The sequence below is a fragment of the Oncorhynchus masou genome, chromosome 13 (assembly GCF_036934945.1).
Source record: "Oncorhynchus masou masou isolate Uvic2021 chromosome 13, UVic_Omas_1.1, whole genome shotgun sequence".
Lineage (NCBI taxonomy): Eukaryota > Metazoa > Chordata > Actinopteri > Salmoniformes > Salmonidae > Oncorhynchus > Oncorhynchus masou.
The window spans coordinates 43,944,040-43,968,137 of NC_088224.1; the positions used below are offsets into that span (position 1 = coordinate 43,944,040).

General features: G+C 42.0%; 1 protein-coding gene across 1 annotated transcript in view; it reads left to right on the top strand.

Annotated features, from left to right (window-relative positions):
* LOC135552398 (oxysterol-binding protein-related protein 10-like) overlaps positions 1-24,098 on the top strand; it is a 146,418-nt gene that overhangs the window by 76,703 nt on the left and 45,617 nt on the right. Inside the window, exon 5 of the mRNA XM_064983982.1 lies at positions 11,797-11,985. Within this exon, the coding sequence (XP_064840054.1) occupies positions 11,797-11,985 (189 nt within the window). The remainder of the gene's footprint in view (positions 1-11,796; positions 11,986-24,098) is intronic.

Genomic DNA, 24,098 nt, shown 5'->3' on the forward strand with positions numbered 1-24,098 from the left:
GTCATGCCATAAAAATCATGCAGGAATGCCAAATTGACTGGCCCGATGACCTCAGGATGGCTGGGCAGTGATTTTGGTACCTCTCCATCGCTCGTTTGGGTTGATTTCAGAATGTCGCTTTTGGTGATGGTACCTCACTGTTAAAACATATTGCAAATGTTCCTTACTTTTGCAAAGTCACTGAAAATTTTTGCAGGAATGCCAAATTGACTGGCCCGATGACCTCGGGATGGCTGGGCAGTGATACTGGTACCTCTCCATGGCTTGTTTGGGTTGATTTCAGAATGTCGCTTTTGGTGATGGTACCTCACCGCTTAAACATATTGCTAATGGACAAGAGTCACCTGCAAGTCACCGTCCATCAGTCAATTTGATATCATTCTGACACCAAACTGATACAAACTGACACCAAACCCACTTTTCCCAACTCATTTAGGAGCCAAGTATAACATACTTCAGAGCTGGCCCAAAATTCACAAGGCCTTCGGTACAAAACATTAAAAAACCATAAAACACATAGTTACTTTCTAGCTGCGGGGCCAGTTCGGACATTATGTGTAGTCCTATGTGAGGCGACCCCGAATCCCGAGTTTCGGCTCGATAGGTCATTTGGTGTCCGAGTAAAAGCCTAATTGGTGCTGAAAATCCACTTTTTTCAATGCCTTGCTACGGGGTCCTTGAATGAGCTATCGGACCGAGATGTTGGGTTCTGTCTCTATGGGCCGAGACGGTCACAATGCACCTAGTCTTGTGTCTCTGGGACATTTCTAAATGTCGCCATTTTCGTAATGGTCAAAATGAATTGAAGTCATTGCAAATGTTCGACGCTGTTTCTCGGTCCGAGAACCTCCTAGAGCACCGTAACTCACCACGCACTATCTACCTGAGGTCTAGAACAGGATTCTAAAGTTTCGGAACTCTAGGTCTGACGGTTCTTTTTTAGCTCGAACAAAGCTAACTATTGGAGGCACTGTCAGTCTCTACACACCCCAATACGTCCCTCCATCCAAGTTGTGTATCTGTGTGATTTATTTTTCCTTTGAATTTTTATGGGAAAAATGACTGATTTACAGTTCATGGGGGTTGTCTAATCACACATATGAAGTTTTGGACAGATCTGATTTTTTAACCCTTCCAAACAGCCCCTGAGACACCAATTATGGCACTTCCGGTTGGCACAGGAAGCTATAAATACACACATGTCTTGACTGACATAGAAACCTAGGGAATCCTGAGTTTTAAGTCTTTAAGTTGAGAATTGACTGATCTACACAGGGTTGAATAATGCAGAGGCCTCGGCACCTTTCGAGGTGATGTACATCCAAATACCTTTTGGGTCAATCTAACCACTTCCGGTTGCTCCAGGAAGCTTAGAATCGACACAGGTAGACCTCATAGTGGTCTGATGGAATGTCATAGAAGACAGGTTCATACAGCATTCATAACCCATAAAGACCCCAGGTTGTATTTAGGGGAGCAGGCAATGTATTCCTATGGGGAGAGAAGTCAATGCACACTGTTTTTTTGTAAACACCTTCTTTTAACTGTGAAAGGTTAATGCCACACAGTCAAGGTTAGGCTTGCACAGATCGGGAGGACCTTAGGAACAGTCCTGTGTTTGAATTGTCCTTCTAAACCTAACGGTTCCGCCGCTGTCACCCAAAATCCAATGACATTGTGGTGCAGGCATCATTGTGGGCCTATTTTTCTCATGGTCGCTGCGCTCAGACCGAGCGAGCTACGGTCAAGAGGGGCACCTCGTTGGACTCGGCACGGCCTTGGGATTATGTTTATGCCATTGCCTGCTCTCTGTGTCTTTAAACACCACGCTTTGTCACTCCATCCTTGCTGTGTGTGTGTGTGAGAGCTTTTCTTTGACATCTGTTGGGAAAAATGACTGATTTACAGTTCATGGGGGTTGTCTAATCACACAGATGAAGTTTTGGACAGATCTGATTTTTTTAACCCTTCCAAACAGCCCCTGAGACACCAATTATGGCACTTCCGGTTGGCACAGGAAGCTATAAATACACACATGTCTTGACTGACATAGAAACCTAGGGAATCCTGAGTTTTAAGTCTTTAAGTTGAGAATTGACTGATCTACACAGGGTTGAATAATGCAGAGGCCTCGGCACCTTTCGAGGTGATGTACATCCAAATACCTTTTGGGTCAATTTAACCACTTCCGGTTGCTCCAGGAAGCTTAGAATCGACACAGGTAGACCTCATAGTGGTCTGATGGAATGTCATAGAAGACAGGTTCATACAGCATTCATAACCCATAAAGACCCCAGGTTGTATTTAGGGGAGCAGGCAATGTATTCCTATGGGGAGAGAAGTCAATGCACACTGTTTTTTTGTAAACACCTTCTTTTAACTGTGAAAGGTTAATGCCACACAGTCAAGGTTAGGCTTGCACAGATCGGGAGGACCTTAGGAACAGTCCTGTGTTTGAATTGTCCTTCTAAACCTAACGGTTCCGCCGCTGTCACCCAAAATCCAATGACATTGTGGTGCAGGCATCATTGTGGGCCTATTTTTCTCATGGTCGCTGCGCTCAGACCGAGCGAGCTACGGTCAAGAGGGGCACCTCGTTGGACTCGGCACGGCCTTGGGATTATGTTTATGCCATTGCCTGTTCTCTGTGTCTTTAAACACCACGCTTTGTCACTCCATCCTTGCTGTGTGTGTGTGTGAGAGCTTTTCTTTGACATCTGTTGGGAAAAATGACTGATTTACAGTTCATGGGGGTTGTCTAATCACACAGATGAAGTTTTGGACAGATCTGATTTTTTTAACCCTTCCAAACAGCCCCTGAGACACCAATTATGGCACTTCCGGTTGGCACAGGAAGCTATAAATACACACATGTCTTGACTGACATAGAAACCTAGGGAATCCTGAGTTTTAAGTCTTTAAGTTGAGAATTGACTGATCTACACAGGGTTGAATAATGCAGAGGCCTCGGCACCTTTCGAGGTGATGTACATCCAAATACCTTTTGGGTCAATTTAACCACTTCCGGTTGCTCCAGGAAGCTTAGAATCGACACAGGTAGACCTCATAGTGGTCTGATGGAATGTCATAGAAGACAGGTTCATACAGCATTCATAACCCATAAAGACCCCAGGTTGTATTTAGGGGAGCAGGCAATGTATTCCTATGGGGAGAGAAGTCAATGCACACTGTTTTTATGTAAACACCTTCTTTTAACTGTGAAAGGTTAATGCCACACAGTCAAGGTTAGGCTTGCACAGATCGGGAGGACCTTAGGAACAGTCCTGTGTTTGAATTGTCCTTCTAAACCTAACGGTTCCGCCGCTGTCACCCAAAATCAAATGACATTGTGGTGCAGGCTTCATTGTGGGCCTATTTTTCTCATGGTCGCTGCGCTCAGACCGAGTGAGCTACGGTCAAGCGGGGCACCTCGTTGGACTCGGCCCTGCCTTGGGATTATGTTTATGCCATTGCCTGCTCTCTGTGTCTTTAAACACCACGCTTTGTCACTCCATCCTTGCTGTGTGTGTGTGTGTGAGAGCTTTTCTTTGACATCTGTTGGGAAAAATGACTGATTTACAGTTCATGGGGGTTGTCTAATCACACATATGAAGTTTTGGACAGATCTGATTTTTTTAACCCTTCCAAACAGCCCCTGAGACACCAATTATGGCACTTCCGGTTGGCACAGGAAGCTATAAATAAACTCATATCCTCATTGGGGTATGCCTTTACAGAATCCTGAGTTTTAAGTCTTTACGTTAAGAACTGAGTTATTTACGGAGGGTTTAGTGAGTGTGTGTTATTTCAGAAAATCATAGAAAATCACAGAAATGTCGCAGAGCTCCGCAGCACATTTTAAAAATACTCGTATGAACACCCTGCAACTGGATCTGTAACCGTTGAAAAAAAAAAAACACCTATATCTGAACATCACGATCTGGTCAACGTACGATTTCTCGTAAATGACGATAGATAAATGGCCGATTTTTTTTTTATTGACACCGGAGGCTCCTTGACTTTGACGTGAAGTGAAAAAATCTTTTCTCTATTTTCATTTTGGACCTTTAATCCCAGAAATATGGCCATAACTCAAAAACCGTTGAGGCCTAGACGCCATCTTGTTCGGGGCCATCTTCCCATAATGCCAAACCTACGCTCACCAAGTTTCGGCTTCGAAATATTTTCGGTTTCCGAGATATGGCACGTCGTGATTCGGGATGTTTTGTCCAATAGCAATATGATTGCTTATGCCCTCTTGTGGGATATTCCGGCATTGCGCAAAAATGGGCTAAAATTTGTTTATTTTATTAAACGAAAACCGAATGTCCGACAAAGTTCATTTGATGACTTCCCGGTAGGTCTGGCCCTACCGCTCGGCCCGACGCCGTCCCCGAATTTCTAAAATGTTTTCGGACGTCTAGTAAGGGACCGTACATTTCCAATAGGGACTTTCTCACTAACCATACGGTGATTGTCGAAATGTTCCCTTAGGGTATGTAATGTTTTGATTCCAAAACATCCAGTGATTTTGCAGAAATACTCATAATAAACATTGATAAAAGATACAAGTGTTATTCACAGAATTAAAGATAAACTTCTCCTTAATGCAACCGCTGTGTCAGATTTCAAAAAAACTTTACGGAAAAAGCATAATCTGAGAACAGCGCTCAGAACCCAAAACAGCCAGAGGAATAGCCGCCATTTTGGAGTCAACAGAGTTAGAAACAACACCATAAATATTCATTTACCTTTGATCTTCATCAGAAGGCACTCCTATGAATCCAAGTTTGACAATAAATGTCGGATTTGTTCCATAAAGTCCGTCATTTATGTCCAAATAGCCACTTATTGTCAGCGTGTTCAGCCCAGCAATCCATCTTCATGAGGTGCAGGCACTTCGTCCAGACAAAAACTCAAAGTTCCGTTAGTCCTTTAGAAACATGTCAAACGATGTATGGAATCAATCTTTAGGATGTTTTTAACATAAAACATCAATACTGTTCCAACTGGAGAATTCCTTTGTCTTCAGAAAAGCACTGGAACGAGAGGTAACTCTGTCGGGCGCGCGTGTCATGAGACCAAGGCACTCTGCCAGACCACTGACTCAGAGGTCTCATGAGCCCCTCGTTTATAGTAGAATCCTCATTCAAGTTTCTAAAGACGGTTGACATCTAGTGGAAGCCGTAGGAAGTGGAACTTTATCCATATCTCAATGTGTATTTGGTAGGCCAAGCTTTGAAAAACTACAAACCTCAGATATCCCACTTCCTGGTTGGATTTTTCTCAGGTTTTCGCCTGCCATATGAGTTCTGTTATACTCACAGACATCATTCAAACAGTTTTAGAAACTTCAGTGTTCTCTATCCAATACTAATAATAATATGCATATATTAGCATCTGGGACAGAGTAGGAGGCAGTTCACTCTGGGCACGCTATTCATCCAAAATTGAAAATGCTGCCCCATACCAAAAAGGTTAAGCATCTCCAATCCAAAATTAAATTTAGAATTGGCTTCCTATTTCGCAACAAAGCATCCTTCACTCATACTGCCAAACATACCCTCGTAAAACAGACTATCCTACCGATCCTTGACTTCGGCAATGTCATTTACAAAATAGCCTCCAACACTCTACTCAGCATATTGGATGTAGGATCGCAGTGCTATTCATTTTGTCACTGAAGCCCCATATACTACCCACCACTGCGACCTGTATGCTCTTGTTGGCTGGCCTTCGCTACATATCCGTCGCCAAACCCCCGCCTTATTTCAGCTCACTGGTCACCATAGCAACACCCACCCATAGCACGCGCTCCAGTAGGTATATTTCACTAGTCATCCCCAAAGCCAACACCTCATTTGGCCGCCTTTCCTTCCGGTTCTCTGCTGCAAATGACTGGAATGAATTGCAAAAGTCAATGAAGCTGGAGACTCATGTCTCCCTCATTAACTATAAGCATCAGCTGCCAGGGCACTGCACATCTATAAATAGCCCACCCTCATCCCCATGTTATTTTTTATTTTTTTTGCTATTTTGTACCCCAGTATCTCTACTTGCACATCATCATCTGCACATCTATCACTCCAGTGTTCATGCTAAATTGTAATTTACCACTATGGCCTATTTATTGCCTTTCTACATTTGAACACACTATATAGATTTTTATATTGTGTTATCGACTGTGCATTTGTTTATTCCATGTGTAACTCTGTGTTGTTTTTGTCACACTGCTTTGCTTTATCTTGGCCAGGTCGCAGTTGTAAATGAGAACTTGTTCTCAACTGGCCTACCTGGTTAAATAAAGTTGAAATAAATACATATATTTTTTATTATCTTTCCATTTTCGCCTAAAATTACATACCCAAATCTAACTGCCTGTAGCTCAGGACCTGAAGCAAGGATATGCGTATTCTTGATCCCATTTGAAAGGGAACAATTTGAAATTTGTGGAAATGTGAAATGAATGTAGGAGAATATAACGCATTAGATCTGGTAAAAAGATCTGTATGTTATGTTCCATCATCTTTGAAATTCAAGAGAAAGGCCATACATTGAGATAGGAGTCTGTGTCATTTAGATGTTGTCCACAAGATGGCAGCAGTGTGTGTGCAAAAGTTTCAGACAAATCCAGTTAAGAATTACATCACGACACAATATTTTGTATCAAGTCTGCCAGGATTTTGCCCAAATGACCTGAATTGGTCCATTTATACATTTTCAAGAACATACCTATAGAGAACATACAAAAATGCTATGGTAATACAAAATTAAAGTTTACACACTCCCGGGAATGTCATTCATGATTGATCATTCGCTTCCCTACAGAAAATACACTAACCTTCACACATCTAGATTGCTGGGGGTGGGGGGTCAAACTGTAGAACCCAGTTCCTACATTTCAATATAAAAACAAAACTATGCTATATTTTATCTCTGGGACCCTCAGGATGACAAATCAGAGCAAGATTACTGAATGTAAGTACATTATTTACATTCAGAGGTGAATGTATCAAACCAAGTGCCATGATGTGTTTTGTTGTTGTGCACTCGTGCACTCGCCAAACAATAGTTTGGTATTCTTTTTGCTGTAATAGCTACACTGCAGTTAGATGAACAATCATTTAAGCTTTCTGCCCATTATAAGACATGTCTATGTCCTGGAAAGTTGGCTGTTGTTTACATTGTCATTCTAGTCACATTATTGCATATTGAGCAATGTCCTGGTTTAGGGACACCGATCCAATAGAGGTTAAGCAAATTGCTTCTCTTTACAACATGAGTATAGCCTACCTGGCTGGCATGAAAATGAACCACGGGAAAAGCATCATCCATTTGCTATTTAAGTGCATAGACAGCATTTATTTTTCTTCTCTACCCATGTTCCGAGACAGGTGCATGATAATGGTCCATTCTGAATAAAAACAAATTTCACACATTTAGATTTTTTTATACATTCTAAGGCTCCATGATGCAAATCAAATGATGATTTGAAATATGTATTTTACACCCCTTTTTTCTTCCCAATTTCGATCTTGTCTCATCGCTGAAACTCCCCAACTGGCTCGAGACAGGCGACGGTGGTGTCATGTGTCCTCCGAAACATGACCTACCTATCCGCGCTCCTTGGCACACACCAGCTTAACCCGGAAACCAGCCGCACCAATGTGTCGGAGGAAACACGGTTCGACTGGTGACCTGGGTCAGCCTGCAGGCACCCGGCCTGCCACAAGGAGTTGCTAGAGCATGATGAGTCAAGTATAGCCCCCCCCGGCCAAACCCGCCCCTAACCCGGACGACGCTGGGCCAATTGTGCGCCTTCCTATGTAACTCCCAGCCACGGACAGTTGTGGCACAGCCCGGGAATGAACCCGGGTCTGTAGTAACGCCTCTAGCACTGTTGCGCCACTCGGGAGGCCCATATCCTTTCTATTTTATTCAGCTATGTTCAATTGTATTTTTCATACTCTAAAATAATATAACATAATTCTAAGGAATTTTAAGCAAATCTTTTCTGATAAATGAACTAGTGTAGCCCATAGCCAGATCAGGGCCTAACACTGAGTAAGCTATTCTGTTCTTCTGAAATAGACAGAATTTTCTTCATATCATGTTTCTTTAGACATGTCTAAAATAAATAATGGATTTATTGTGATGGTGTAGGCTAAATTAAATGGATTTATATATATTTATTAAATGTAGATGTGTTGATGCTAAATATGTTTATGTTAATTAATGGCCAATTACCGTGAGACCGGCAGGTATTTGCTTGACAATCACCGGCTGACAACATTTCATGACCACCACAGCCTTATTTCATACCATTTCTTTCAATGAGTCGGTCACCAGTTACAAAGAGCAACCCTTTTTCTCTGGTGTATTGACAATGACTTTCTTTGTACTGTAGTTGGTTCATGTAAGGAAGAAAGGCATCTCTTATATTGCCGGAGGCTACGTTTTCTACCACACTGCAGTGGAAGAGAGGATGCTACTGTATTTTAGAATAACTCTCATTAAGGTTTGAAATTCCTCTCATCCTGGCTCTTTGTAGACTTATTTCTCTGCAGGCCCCCCCAGCATATCATTGCGTTTGATGCATGAGTGGTGTGCTCAGGCGGGTATTCGGTATCAGTCCCTTTTTCAGGTGCCTCTTAACAGGCTCAGCAGAGCCCCACTATAGATACATTACAGTAGATGATTTCTATCTTTTTGATACCGTCTCCTGCCCCATGTTCCTATATGGAGGGCCAAGTCGACCCACGCAGTAAGGGCACACCTGTGAGGGGGAGACCTGCCAGTTGGGATGGGGGGGGAGGGAGCTTGGTGAAATACTGTTGAGGTTGCAGTACGTGGAGAGTGACTGCATTATGGATACAGTATATGTAGATTTATTCACTCAATTGTTTCTTACTAGGGAAATGCATTAACCAAGGGGGATAAATATTTAACGGTCCCCAATTGGAGACCTAATGGAATGCAGAAATTGGAGAGTTTCATTAGTATACTGTTTTTTGTACCTTTATGAGAAAAGTAATGTTTTTCTTTCCGTATCCACAGAAAAGTAGAACAAGTACCTTTAGTTCACAAGCTTGAATAATCTTTGCTGTATTCATAAGTTAGCCTAGCTAGCAGATTGTAATGGGCTAATGTGATGGTCCATTAGCTGTTACATGAAGGGTACTGTTTGGCGTAGCACAGAGAATCTTCGACTAACCTTAATTTGGCGATACTATATTTGTTCTTGATTCGGCCTAACATGTATCTTCTAAAATATCAGTATCCAGTTGCAGGTGGTTTGTTTGAATTTAGAAAATGCTCCGTGTATGTGTACACTGCCATCTTGTCTATTTCAAATCTTCTCTCATTGATCGTGACATGCGGCACTTTTAGGTGGACCCAACTGTCTCAATCAATGAGAGAAGATTTGTACACATTATTGGATTACTTCATGGAGCAAAACATTTATGTATTTTAATAACAGAGCATTTTCTAAATTCAAATGAATCAATACAATTGATTAAATTGTTGTTTTTCCTCGTCAATCTACACACAATACCCAATAATGACAAAGCAAAAAAAGGTTGGTCGAAATGTTTGCAAATGTATAAAGAAAAATACTAAAATATCACTTAAGTATTCAGACCCTTTACTGATTACTTTGTTGAAGCACCTTTGGCAGAGATTACAGCCTTGTCTTCTTGGGTATGATGCTACAAGCTTGGCACACCTGTATTTGGGGAGTTCTTCTCTGCAGATCCTTTCAAGCTCTGTCAGGTTGGATGGGGAGCGTCGCTGCACAGCTATTTTCAGGTCTCTCCAGCGATGTTCGATCGGGTTCCAAGTCTGGGCTGTGGCTGGACCACTTAAGGACATTTAGAGACTTGTCCCGAAGCCACTCCTGCGTTGTCTTGGCTGTGTGCTTAGGGTCGTTGTCCTGTTGGATGGTGAACCTTTGCCCCAGTCTGAGGTCCTAAGCGCTCTGGAGCAAGTTTTCTTCAAGGATCTCTTTGTACTTTTATCCGTTCATCTTTCCCTCGATCCTGACGAGTCTCACAGTCCCTGCCGCTGAAAAATATCCCCACAGCATGATGCTGCCACCACCATGCTTCACCGTAGCGATGGTGCCAGTTTTCCTCCAGATGTGATGCTTGGCCAAAGAGTATCAATCTTGGTTTCATCAGACCAGAGAATCTTGTTTGTCATGGTCTGAGAGTCCTTTAGGTGCCATTTTGCAAACTCCAAGCGGGTTGTCATGTGCCTTTTACTGAGGAGTGGCTTCCGTCTGACCACTCTAACATAAAGGCCTGATTGGTGGAGTGCTGCAGAAATGGTTGTCCTTCTGGAAGGTTCTCCCATCTCCACAGAAGAACTCGGGTTCTTGTTAAATTTTAAGAATGATTGAGGTCACTGTGTTCTTGGGGACCTTCAATGCTGCAGACATTTGTTGTTACCCTTCCTCAGATCTGTGCCTCAACACAATCTTCTCTCGGGGGCTCTACGGACAATTCCTTCGATCTCGTCAATTGGTTTTTGCTCTGACATGCACTGTCAACTGTGGGACCTTATATAGACAGGTGTGTGCCTTTCCAAATCATGTCCAATCAATTGATCTTACCACAAGTGGACTCCAATCAGGTTGTAGAAACAGCTCAAGGATGATCAATGAAAATAGGATGCACCTGAGCTCAATTTTGAGTCTCAATGCAAAGGATCTGAATATTTAGGTAAATAAGCTATTTCTGTTTTTTATTTTTTATTTGCAAAAATATAAAAAAAAACACACAAAAAAACAACTTTTCACTGTCATTCTGAGGTATTGTGTGTAGATTGGTGATTTAAATAAAAATGAAAATCAATTTTAGAATAATGTTGTACGTACTGTAATGTAACAAAATGTGGAAATGTGAAGGGGTCTGAATACTTTCTGAATGCACTGTAGATTATGTCCTGTACTTTCCTGTCACATTGTGCCCTTGTTCATTTGTGACTATTAGGGCTCTGAGGTCCTGGGAGCAAGAGTTGCCAGTTCTAAAACTGAAGCTGAGTTGTTTCTCCTCCAGTTTGCAGTGCTCAGGGACAGAGTCGTTTATTTGATTCATGCATTTATCTTACTGCTCTCTCTTGGCTGTGCCCAGTCCTCTGTGGTATCCAGGTTGTAGGGACTCTTTCTCTCTGGGACTGCTGTAAATTTATTGAGGGTGAGGACGAGTTCCGACTGAGAGACATGGCAGCTATTATAGAGAGGGCAGGAAGATGTAGAGAGAGGGAGGGAAGGAGCTAACTGGATTTGATTTTGATGGTTTGAGCTATAAAGAAAACAAGAGGCAAAGGTCCACTCTTTAAGTTCCGTTGATAGCTTCTTGAATCTCTTTTAACTGGTCGTTCACCTCTATGTAACTTCTTGGCTCTTGTCAGGAGGGAAGTACCCTGAATTTAGGAGTTAACTTCACTGGAGAGGTGGAAGCTTTTGCTCTGGTTTTGTTTGGGGTTTGTGATAACAAGAGGCCCAGGCTAAGGGTTAGTCATGGTTCTCTTCATACGACTGAAATGTGGACCTTTTAAGGAAACAACAAGGTGCTGTCTTCGGTTTGCTGCCCTTCGGCAGGCACTGGTTTCAACATGGCTTTCATACAGTACACAAGCTTATTCAAGAAGGCTAAACCCCTTTCTGTTTTCTGTTTTGACTCTCAGTTCATAGGATACAGGTGAATGTTAGATGAAAGTAGAAGTAGGAAGTAGTCGAATAGTTGGCACTTCACATATCCCTCCTCTATTTGTTTTGTCTTTCTCTCTTAGGGCTCATCATCTTCCGGTCGGTCCCGTAGTGTCTCCCTCCTGCCAGCCTCCTCTTCGCCTGGTACCCAGAGGCACTTGGCGGGTTTGGGCACACCCAGCAACATCGTGACCATCACCCACCACAAGTCCCCAGCCGCTGCCCGACGGGCCAAAAACCAGTATCCTGGCAGACTGCTGGAGGTCAAAGAGGTGGGTGGAACCAGGAACTGTCCTTTTCTGATGACATCATCATGGATTCATTGATTATTCATTGTTGTAGACGCTAGTCAGACTGTCTGCCAAATTCATCCCAATTTCAGCCAGATTGGAGTCATGGAGTTTGGATTTTTAAATGAACTATTTCCACATTATGGAATATTTCTGTTCAAAGTACATGACCCAGTCATTTCAAGTTGACCGCAACATTGACCCCAACACACTCTTGTTTCAATACTGCACTTTATCCCATGTCCTATGCATTCAGTGCTTCTGCCGACCCTCCGGTGGGCCATTGGTGCAGTGAGTTCATAAAATATTTTTGGGCCTGGGCGTTTGACCCGATCAATATTGACTGCACTGCTCTCTGTCTGTAGCTTGATCTGGCTTTGCGTTTCTCTGTATACATCCATACTGCTTAACATGGCATGCGACAAAAGGGAAATCTAGCTAATAGGCAAGCTAATGTTGTACCTATGTAGTGAAGTCTGAACTAGAGAGAGGTGGTGTGTCTTTATGTTCTACATTCTGTAGGGGCATTATAGCAGTAACTCCAGTTTCTGCTAAAATGGATAAATAACCAACTGAAGAATTTAGCATTGATTTGCATAAACATTTTGAGACTGAAACTGCCCTTCGAATTCTTCCTCCAAAACTGATCAGTGTCACAACCGTCGAAATAACATTCGGACCAAGGCGCAGCGTGATATGGGTTCCACATCTTTTATTTCGTGAAACGCACAAAACAATTTAAAAAAACAAATGAAACGTGAAGCTATGCTTTCAGCTGTACTCACAGGCAACTACACATAAACAAGATCCCACAAAACACAGTGGGGAAATGGCTGCCTAAATATGATCCCCAATCAGAGACAACGCTAAACAGCTGCTTCTGATTGGGAACCATACCAGACCAACAGAAATAAAACAACCTAGATTACCCACCCTAGTCACACCCCGACCTAGCCAAAATAGAGGATAAAAAGGCTCTATGGTCAGGGCGTGACAATCAGTCTGTACTTAGCTACTTTTTTGCATGTCTTACTGAAGATTACTGAATGTAAGTAACATTATTTACCTTCAGAGGTGAGTGTATCAAACCAGTTGCCGTGATAAATGTTTATTTGTTGTTGTGCACTCTCCTCAAACAATGGCATGGTATTTTTTTTCACTAATAGCTATTGTAAATTGGACACTTCTGTTACAATAACAAGAATTTAAGCTTTCTGGAAAGTTGGGTGTTACTTACAACGTCATTCTAGTCACATTAGCACACGTTAGCAACAACCGTCCCAGTATAGGATCACAGATCCCGTAGAGGTTCAAACCAGACTGAACACACTGTGAGCGCAGCAATCTGGGTTAAGCAGGCTATTGCTCACATGCATTCATTCCTAAATGTAAGCTTTGCCTTTAAACGACTGATTTTGTAACCTTTCTGTATAGCCTGTCTGCAGTTGCTTATAGGGATTTATTGAAAAAGATGACACTATACTGTACTATAGGCCAGAGACAGCAGATAAGAACTTGATGGAATCACGATTGTCTGACACTTTTAGCTGTGCAGTCGCCTCATTCACAACTTTTGTTTACTTAGTCCTAGCGGTCTAGTCTTGTTCCTGCTATTGTCAGTGTGCTGTGTACCTCTCTGCTGAATTATATAGATAAGATGACTTGAATACATTTTCAGCTGATGGAAATAATTCTCAAAGTGATGACAGTGTATTCTTCTCTCCATCAGGGATAAACTGTTTTTCCTCTAAGCTTTGAAAAAAGTAGGCCTATTTTTGTTCATTATTATTATTATTATGTCTTTGCCCTGAAATATTTGCAGGTTAGCATTTTTCATCATGAATCTTGTTCTGGAGCCAGCTCCAGAACAGTGTAGTTGTCATTAGCTGGCACAGCCACAAAGTCCTCAAATCTGATTTTGAACCCGAACCTTAACCACACTGCTAACCCTAATGCCTAACCTTAAATGAAGACCAAAAAGCTAAAAAATAAATTTAAAAAATCATAAACTTTTACAATATAACCAATTTTGTCTTTGCTGCTGGCCTATCTAAGGGGAAATTGCTCAGTTCTGCCTCCAGGACAGTTCTGCCTCCAGGACATGACAATAAACCTGTGAAATATTCAGCTGTATACAGCTTTAGACACCGTCAGCAACCGAAGCTGGTGCAGACTAGAGTTGTCTTTGACTTTGAGGCCTGGTATATGGAGTATTGGCAGTGGACACACTTGTGTGCTGTACCATTGCCTCTGTCGGACATTGCCTTTCAGGAATGGGTAAAGGGCTGAACATTAGTTCCATTAGTTACTGTACATCTAAAGCCTAGCTTCCTGCCATCCAGGACCTCTATACCAGGCGATGTCAGAGGAAGGCCCTAAAAATTGTCAGACTCCAGCTACCATAGTCATAGACTGTTCTCTCTGCTACCGCAGAGCAAGCGGTACCGCGGCGCCAAGTCTAGGTCCATGAGGCTTCTTAACAGCTTCTTGACCTCAAGCCATAAGACTCCTGAACATCTAATCAAATGGCTACCCAGACTATTTTCATTGCCCCCACCCGCTTATTTTACACTGCTGCTACTCTGTTTATTGTCTATGCATTGTCACTTTATGTACTGTACATGTACTGTACATATTACCTCGTCTAACCGGTGCCCACATACATTGACTCTGTACCGGTACTGTATATAGCCTCGCTATTGTTATTTTACTGCTGCTCTTTAATTATTTGTTACTTTTATTTCTTATTTTTGTAGGTATTTTGTCTTAAAACTGCATTGTTGGTTAAAGGGCTTGTAAGTAAGCATTTCACTGTAAGGTCTACACTTGTTGTATTCAGCTCATGTGACAAATAAAATGTTATTTGATTTTACTGATGGCTCTACATGGCACAAATAACAACATTTTTGCCCGTTCTGGATAAAGGACATGATGGTCAGAACTTGTCATTCCTGCTGTAGCTACCAGACACTGTATCAACAACAAAGGCTGCTCTCTTTGAGGTTCTGCTTCTGGAACAAGTTGGCTTTGTCCAGGTTCTCTGAAACATGGAACTCTAAAAGGGCATTGGTGAAAAGTACACCGGCTGGAAGGATAGCGTGTAATCAAAACTGAGTTGAGGAATTGGATCACCTAACACCACAAGGACTCCGCTAGGGAATATGGAGCCATTTTACCAGGCTCCCCATGAAACTATCGCTCTGGTATTTTTCTTCAATGAATGCATTTTTCTACTTGGGATTCAAACAACACTGTGCCAGGTTATTGACATTCTTGGAAGAAGTACACATTTTCATTAAGCTTTTGATAAGATAATTTGTGCCTGGATGATTCAAGTCGTTAGATTCCCCATTCAGATCAGATTCATACGCTGCGTCAATCTTCACACTAAGAACCACTTTTTTTAAATGAGATCTTCTCATAAAAAAACATTAACAGAAAAACGACTTCAGGAGTGGCAACATTTCTCACCATTTGGAAAGTAGACTTGTCACCTGAAGTGAACCCAGAGTGATTTGAGTAAATATCAAGCAGATGGTTTGACTATTAAATAACCCAAACAATCATTTGGGGCCGTCTCTGAATTTGGACTTGGATTATAGGAAACTGGGTTATCTTTCTTTTCTCTATGCTGTTTCAAGCTTGTGCTAACCTGCATTCTGCCCAAAATGAGCCTTGTTACATTACCCTTTTTCCATGACCTGATTTACATCCCCTCCCTCCCAGAGGCTTGGTAAGTTGTAGAGGTAGTAGTTGTAGTTGTTGTTAACTTAAAATGACATCAGTTCCAGTTTAACAACGTCACTTGTAGATAAACTCAGAATTGAACCAATGGAAAATCGATCAAGCCAATAGAAGATGTCAGAATCCACCGTCTTTCCACCTGTACTCTGCACTTTGTTGTACCAGTAGAGTGATTAATCTGCCAGGCCATGCACACACTTTTTTAAAGTTTCCACAGTGTTCCTTCGCTCGTAGCTTCAGTCGGCACTCGGATGTGAATGTCCCTTGACAGCTCTGTTCCCTGCAAAAATGCAGATTTGATGTCTATGGAATGAAGTGTCCATTTTTTTCTGGCAGATCACTGAGGCGCATGTCGGTGAGTCTTTTGGGCGTTGTTTAGCAGCCAGCTCCTCTAAACCTCTAGCCACAGTTAATGATTCTTTAAGGGTACATACCCACCTTGTTGAGACGTATTTTTGGCCAATGTCTTTGACTTCCTCAAACATTACATTTGTCCTCCAATTACTGAGCTTATCTAGTTTAGCTGAGTCAAATGGCATGTCCTTTGCTTTAAGTACATCATTTTGAATGTCATTCTGATTTTCTTGATTTTCCATTGGTTCAATTCTGAGATTATCTACAAGTGACAGGTCAGCTGACCCTGTTGTACCAGAAAGTGTAGCTGGTTCAGAGTACTGCAAGTTGTACCAGTTCTGGTGTTTTCCTTTGGCTTTTCCTGCTCGTCCAATGACGGTTGCTGTGTGTGGAATACCACTTTCTCTGTCCATGTATTTAACAGTTTTTCCAGTTTTCAGATTGAAACAACCATGTTGTCTTTACACGTGGCTGCTGTTGAATGTTTTCCTCATTTGAACGCTCAACAGTATTACCCGTGTCATGGTTGAAGGTCTCTGCTCCATTTCATGTGCTAGTTTCAGTGTCCATATCATTGGATGCGACATCTGGTAGATTTGTGTCTGTTAATTTGTCCTTTTTGTCATTTACATTAGGAGGCTGATTCTCAGCAACAGCCCCTCCGTCTTGTTGATCATTTACTTTCCACAATCTTGAGTGATGCACCCTGACAATGGTGCCTCCGTGACTCACAAATATCACCACACCATCCTTTGCACTCTTGACAGTCAACTCGTTTGTAGTACACTTTGTTTTCAGTCCCGTACTTCTCATCGGTGGGTTGACGCTGTTTTACGTAGAGCAGAATCATCTCTGAACACTCTCTCCTCCAGTGAATGCTTTTCTCACTGCATGTAGTGCTGAAAGGTGCTGTCCCATCCATGCACTCACATTGTTCCCTTCTAGATTTGTTGGCTTGTCAACAAGTACAGAGGGAAGATTAAGGTTCTGCCCCAACACTAGTTGTTGTGGGCTGTAACCATGAACATTGTGCATTGAGTTTTTTGCCATCAAAGCCCAATCTAGGGCTGTTTTCCAGTCACATCCATTGTCTTGCTTCACTTTCTGTGAGTGTTTGATTATGTCTCTCCAGTAGTCCATTTCTCTATGGACTGTATGCAGCAGTTGGCTTCACTTCCATGTTGAATTTCTCAGCCATTTCTCTTATTTCATTATTATTGAATTCTCCTCCATTGTAACTGTACAATTTCTGGGGCGGGCCTTGCACACTTATCCAGGATTGAATTAAGTGCTTGACGATTTCTCTGGGCTTCTTTGTATTCACAATGCTTCAAGCACTGAGGCATATGATTTGGTCAATCATGTGAAAGTACCACACACTATGTCCTATCTCATGTAGATCTACAGCTACTGTTTCATCGTACTTGGAAGCCAGTGGCAAACCAAAATCTGGTCTGGCATGTCTCAACACTGTTAAATATCTGCCGTAGAATGGAAATATACTCATCATTATTCCTAGAACTGCTGAGTAATTTCTGAACTCTGTCAACTGTAGCATGTCCAAACTGTTTGTGATGTTTTAAAATTGTTCTCATGTTCTCTGTCACTGTCAGAATCTCCATGTGCTCTGTTTCCATCAAAATCTAATCTTTTACATAGACTCTGTAATGCCTTTGTCAAAAAATGTTTACACAATAGTGGCCTGAGGTAGTAAGTTCAAGGGTCACTGGTTGTTTTAACATCACTGCCTTGTCATTTTTTATGTCTAGTACAGCCCCTGACTTCTTGTGGGAAGCTTTGCTTAATGGTACAGGGATACAGTAGCTTGTGAAAGTATTCACCCCCCCTTGGCATTTTTCCTATTTTGTTGCCTTACAACCTGGAATTAGAATAACTTTTGGGGGGTTTGTATCATCTTATTTACACATGCCTACCACTTTGAAGATAAAACATATTTTTTATTGTGAAACAAACAAGAAATAAGACTAAAAAACAATGTGCATAACTATTCACCCCCCCCCCCCCAAAGTCAATATGTCGTAGAGCCACCTTTTGCAGCAATAACAGCTACATGTCTCTTGTCTCTCCTCTATAAGCTTGGCACATTTAGCCACTGGGATTTTTGCCCATTCTTCAAGGCAAAACCGCTCCAGCTCCTTCAAGTTGGATGGGTTCTGTGCTGTATACAATGCTTTGTAACTATTTAATCTTTCAGCAATCTTTAAGTCATACCACAGATTCTCAATTGGATTAAGGTCTGGGCTTTGACTAGGCCATTCCAAGACATTTAAATGTTTCCTCTTAAACCACTCGAGTGTTGCTTTAGTAGTATGCTTAGGGTCATTATCCTGCTGGAAGGTGAACCTCCGTCCCAGTCTCAAATCTCTGGAAGATTGAAACAGGTTTCCCTCAAGAATTTCTCTGTATTTAGCACCGTCCACCATTCCTTCAATTCTGACCAGTTTCCCAGGCCCTGCCAATGAAAAACATCCCCACAGCATGGTGCTGCCACCACCATGCTTCACTTTTGGGATGGTGTTCTCGGGGTGATGAGAGGTGTTGGGTTTGCGCCAGACATAGTGTTTTCCTTGATGGCCAAAAAGCTAAATTTTAGTCTCATCTGACCAGAGTACCTTCTTCCATATGTTTGGGGAGTCTCCCACATGCCTTTTGGCGAACACCAAATGTGTTTGCTTATTTATTTTCTCTGATGTGGAGCTTTGCAGCTCCTTCAGGGTTATCTTTGGTCTCTTTGTTGCCTCTCTGATTAATGCCCTCCTTGTCTGGTCCGTGAGTTTTGGTGGGCGGTCCTCTCTTGGCAGGTTTGTTGTGGTGCCATATTACATTTACATTACATTTAAGTCATTTAGCAGACGCTCTTCTTTCCATTTTTTAATAATGGACTTAATAGGGCTATGTGGGATATTAAAAGTTTCTGATATTTTTTATAACTCAACCCTTATCTGTACATGTCCACAACTTTGTCCCTGACCTGTTTGGAGAGCTCCTTGGTCTTCATGGTGCCGCTTGCTTAGTGGTGTTGCAGACTCTGGGGCCTTTCAGAACAGGCTCATAAATACTGAGATCATGTGACACTTAGATTGCACAGAGGTGGACTTTATTTAACTAATAATGTGACTTCTGAAGGTAATTGGTTGCACCAGATCTTATTTAGGGGCTTCATAGGAAAGGGGGTGAATACGTATGCATGCACCATTTTTATGTTTCAAATAAATACTTTTTTTTATTTTTTTTTAACAAGTTTTTTTCACTTCACCAATTTGGACTATTTTGTGTATGCCCATTACATTAAATCCAAATAAAATGTATGAATAGTTTTGCAAGGCACTGTATCTGCAGGGACCATCTCTGTTTCAATGAAACACTTAGTCTGACCAATTTTTGCTGTTATCTTGACTCTCTTGGTAGAATGGACGATTTCTACCATCTCCAAATGTCATAGCTATATGCTTGGTGTGTCAATCATATGTTGTACTTCTTTCATATTTAGTTTACTGACAGTTATCAAGCCATTTTGCACCACACACTGTGCGTGTACATGCAGTATCAATCACAGCAGATCAGAAGGATTCAACTATAAAGATCACAGTATCAGAAAACAGAGCAGTGTAATGTTACACTATCTCTGTGTTTACATGTTCCTCTGTTAGTTTAACTTGTTCATTTTTACGAGGACAGTCTTTAACCCAATGGTAAGTGCTTTGACAAATAGCACATGTTGATCTCCTTCCATACCTGTCCAGTGGATTTGTGCCGGGCAATGGCACTCTCGTCTGGTTGTCTTGACAACGTGACATGTTGATGCCTTTTCTCTGCTGCTCGGTGTAATATGCTGCATCACTCATTTGCACTCTGTTATTGGCGCGACACCAAAACATGTTTTTAGTGCCAACTTCATTGAAGCAAATGTCAGCACAATAGAAGCAGTCAAAGCTGTTGCTCCCTGCCATCCAGACAGGCGGTATCTAGCAACTTGAAAGCTAACACTGCATCCAGGAGAACCATGCCGTACTTGCGCATCCTTGCGCATGTTCGAAATCAGTTATGTATTCCGTCATTGCAACCCGAAATGTCTCAAGTAACACTGTCAAAGTTTGATTATGCCTCGAAGGCCTTTCTCTTCTTTAAGAAACACAGAATCCAGTGCTCTGCTCAACATTCCCACACCGTCATCCTTGTTCAAATCCTCCACAGATATTTCCAGTGCTGTATCTCTCGCTCGTCCCTCGAGCGATAATACCATCGTATGTGCTTGCTTTTTCTCGTCCAGAATAGTAACCTGTGTCCAGATTCCAACTTTCATACGACCTCTTCTTGTCGAAGCGAGGTGGCACATTGCAGTTAATAGCCATCCTCTGCTACCAAAGTTAACTTAAAATGCCACAACAACTAGGTTCCAGTTTAACAACGTTTACTAAACTGTATTTTCACAAAACATGGTTGCCATTGTACTCAGACCAGGTCCATCAACAGTGAGACTACCACCAGGCGTACTAACAGAGTGACTGACGGTGCCGTAGTGGCAGAAATATAAGGATACTGAAAACATGAACTTAACAGGTAGTGAGTAGCTGTGAATTTGTGGGTTGTAAGTAGGAGACTCCGGCTGTAATATTTCACACCCCAGTGAATCTCCACATGATCAAACCTCTGCTCACTCATGGAAACACAGCACACCAACACTCACTGGGTGTCGAAACCCAAACCCAACACCCCCTGATGAAATCCATCACATCCTCCATGTGAACACTGGGAGTGCTGCCATCATGCTGTTGCCTTTCACTCGCAGGTTCCATCACCATCCGACCAGCTCAGAAACTAGACCACATGACTCCAGCAGTGCTGCCTGTCACAACTGGCTGATGTGAACCCATCAGACGCCTGGACCCAGTGAATAGAGCAGCACCACTGGGCATTTAGACATCCACGGCTCAAAGGTTCAGTCAGGTCAGGCTATTTCTATACTCATTGTCTCTCCAGTGGGAAATGAGGGGAGGCAGTTTATCTCTGCCTAGTGTCTACCTCCACACTGGCTGCCATTTTGAACCAAGCTATTTTAGTTTGTCCACTCTCCGTGGACCCTCTATTCCTTTGCTCTGGAGTCTTAAGACAAGTGGATGTAAAGTGTATACAAAGCATATATATATCAAAATAATAGAACTCACTGGGAATCGTCAGTGTGTGTGTGTCATCATTTAAAGGATGTTCAAGCTCGTGACAGTTTTCCAGTAAAGCAGGCTGGTCCCTGACAGAGGGAGACTGTGGCCTAATTCAGTCAGGCTATCTCTACTGATGGGCTGTCTGTCTCTTTCTCTCTCTAAGTCGAGGTTGTGTTAAATCAACCGTGAGTGTGAAGTCTCACGTCTGCCACCTGAGAGGGATTTGTTTTTAGATTCTACTGCAGCGTACTGTATTGGGCTCTGTAGGAAATACTCTTAGGCTTGATGACCCTGAGCTACATCGCTCTTTCTCCTTTTCTCTCTCCCTTACTGTTCCCTCTTTCTCTTTCCTTCCTTCCATCTCTCTCTTTCTTTCGTTCCATCTCTCTCTTTCTTTCCTTCCATCTCTCTTTCTTTCCTTCCATCTCTCTCTTTCCTTCCTTCCATCTCTCTCTTTCCTTCCTTCCATCTCTCTCTCTTTCTTTCCTTCCTTCCATCTCTCTCTCTTTCTTTCCTTCCTTCCATCTCTCTCTTTCCTTCCTTCCTTCCATCTCTCTCTCTTTCCTTCCTTCCTTCCATCTCTCTCTCTTTCCTTCCTTCCTTCCATCTCTCTCTCTTTCCTTCCTTCCTTCCATCTCTCTCTCTTTCCTTCCTTCCTTCCATCTCTCTCTCTTTCCTTCCTTCCTTCCATCTCTCTCTCTTTCCTTCCTTGCTTCCATCTCTCTCTCTTTCCTTCCTTGCTTCCATCTCTCTCTCTTTCCTTCCTTCCTTCCATCTCTCTCTCTTTCCTTCCTTCCTTCCATCTCTCTCTCTTTCCTTCCTTCCTTCCATCTCTCTCTCTTTCCTTCCTTCCTTCCATCTCTCTCTCTTTCCTTCCGTTCTTTCCTTCCTTCTCTCTCTCCGGAGGTGTTTCTATGTAAAACACCACAGCTGTCTGAGGACCGGAACTTGACTGAGTGTAAAGGCGACGGGTTGTTAACAACAAAAAGGTGTGTATGTGCTGCCCATGGCGTGGGGCTCTACACACTAAGCCCATGTTAAGCCTAGTGAAAATCAGGGCTGACTCCTCATGATAGGACACAGGGCCTCTGTCTGAATGGTGGGATGGATGAGAGTTGTGGACTGATCCACTGAGCTGCAGCTACTTCAGTCACATACGGACCTGTTGGGGTTCAGTCCGGTAACAGTTGTTTGTGTTTATGAAGGAGAACGTAACATTGCAGTGCAGTCCCAATAGAAAAATATTTATTCACTGATTTAATTGTAGTGTTTGATGTACAACATCACTTGACGATGAAAAATATCATCAGAGGGTAGTCCTATCAATAACATCCCATTTCTTCTGTTTGTATTGTATTTTCATTCGCTACGTATTCCGCATTAATGGAAGTACCACAAATATACCCCTGGCTGTAATGGCTCTCACTGAATCTGTCAGTCAGCAAAACAACGGATGTGCCATTGAAGAGTGGGCTGCTGTGTGTTTGTGTTGGAATATCAATTAACTGAACAAGACAAAGTGTGGCTACTTTGAAGAATCTCAAATATAAAATATATTTTGGTGTGTTTAACACTTTATTTTGTGTTATTTTATAGTTTTGATGTCTTCACTATTTTTCTACAATGTGGAAAATAGTACAGAATTTAAGAAAAACCCTTGAATTAGTAGGTGTGTCCAAACCTTTGACTGGTAATGTACAGTACATGTAAACAGGGGTGGAAAGTGACTGGTAGCAGGAATATAAATACTTATGGTAATATAGTAGTGGTAATACAGTGCCTTCAGAAAGTATTCATACCCTTTGACATATTCCACATTTTGTTGAGTTAGACTGAATTCAAAATTGATTACATAATATTTTTTTTCTTCTCCCATGTACACATAATATCCCATAATGACAAAGTGAAAACCGGTTTTTAGAAATGTTTGCAAATTTATTGAAAATGAAAGTATTCACACCCCTGAGTCAATACATGTTAGAATCACCTTTGGCAACAATTACAGTTGAGTCTTTCTGGGTAAGTTTCTAACAGCTTTGCACACAGTGCACATGAAAATCCAATGACAAGCATAGCCATAACATGATGCAGCCACCACCATGTTTGAACATTTGAAGAGTGGTACTCAGTGATGTGTTGGATTTGCTCCAATCATACCGTTTTGTATTTAGGACATAAAGTTATTTTCTTTGTCACATTTGTAGCAGTTTTACTTTAGTGCCTTATTGCAAACAGGATGCATTTAGGAATATTTGTTATTCTGTACAGGCTTTCTTCTTTTCCCTCTGTCATTTAGGTTAGTATTGTGGAGTAACTATAGTGTTGGTCCATCCTCAGTTTTCTCCTATCACCATTGGCCTCATGGTGAAATCCTTGAGTCGTATCTGTACTATCCGGCAACTGAATTAGGAATGATGCCTGTATCTTTGTAGTGAGAACTTCACCATCCTCAAAGGGATATTCAATGTCTGCTTTTTAAATTTTGCATCCATCTACTAATAGGGGCCCTTCTTTTGCGAGGCATTGGAGAACGTCCCTGGACTTCGTGGTTGAATCTGTTTGAAATTCACTCCTCAACTGAGGGACCTTACAAAGTATTATTTGACTTGATTACTCCTGAACTAATTTAGGCTTGCCATATCAAAGGGGTTGAATACTTATTGACTGAAGACCTTTCTCAATTTAAACCATTTTAAATTCAGGCTGTAAAAAAAAATTCTAGGGGAGTGAATACTTTCTGAATGTAATGTATATACTGTACATGTAAACAAGAGTAATAGTACGAATAGTGACGAGTCATACAAGGATCCAACCCCA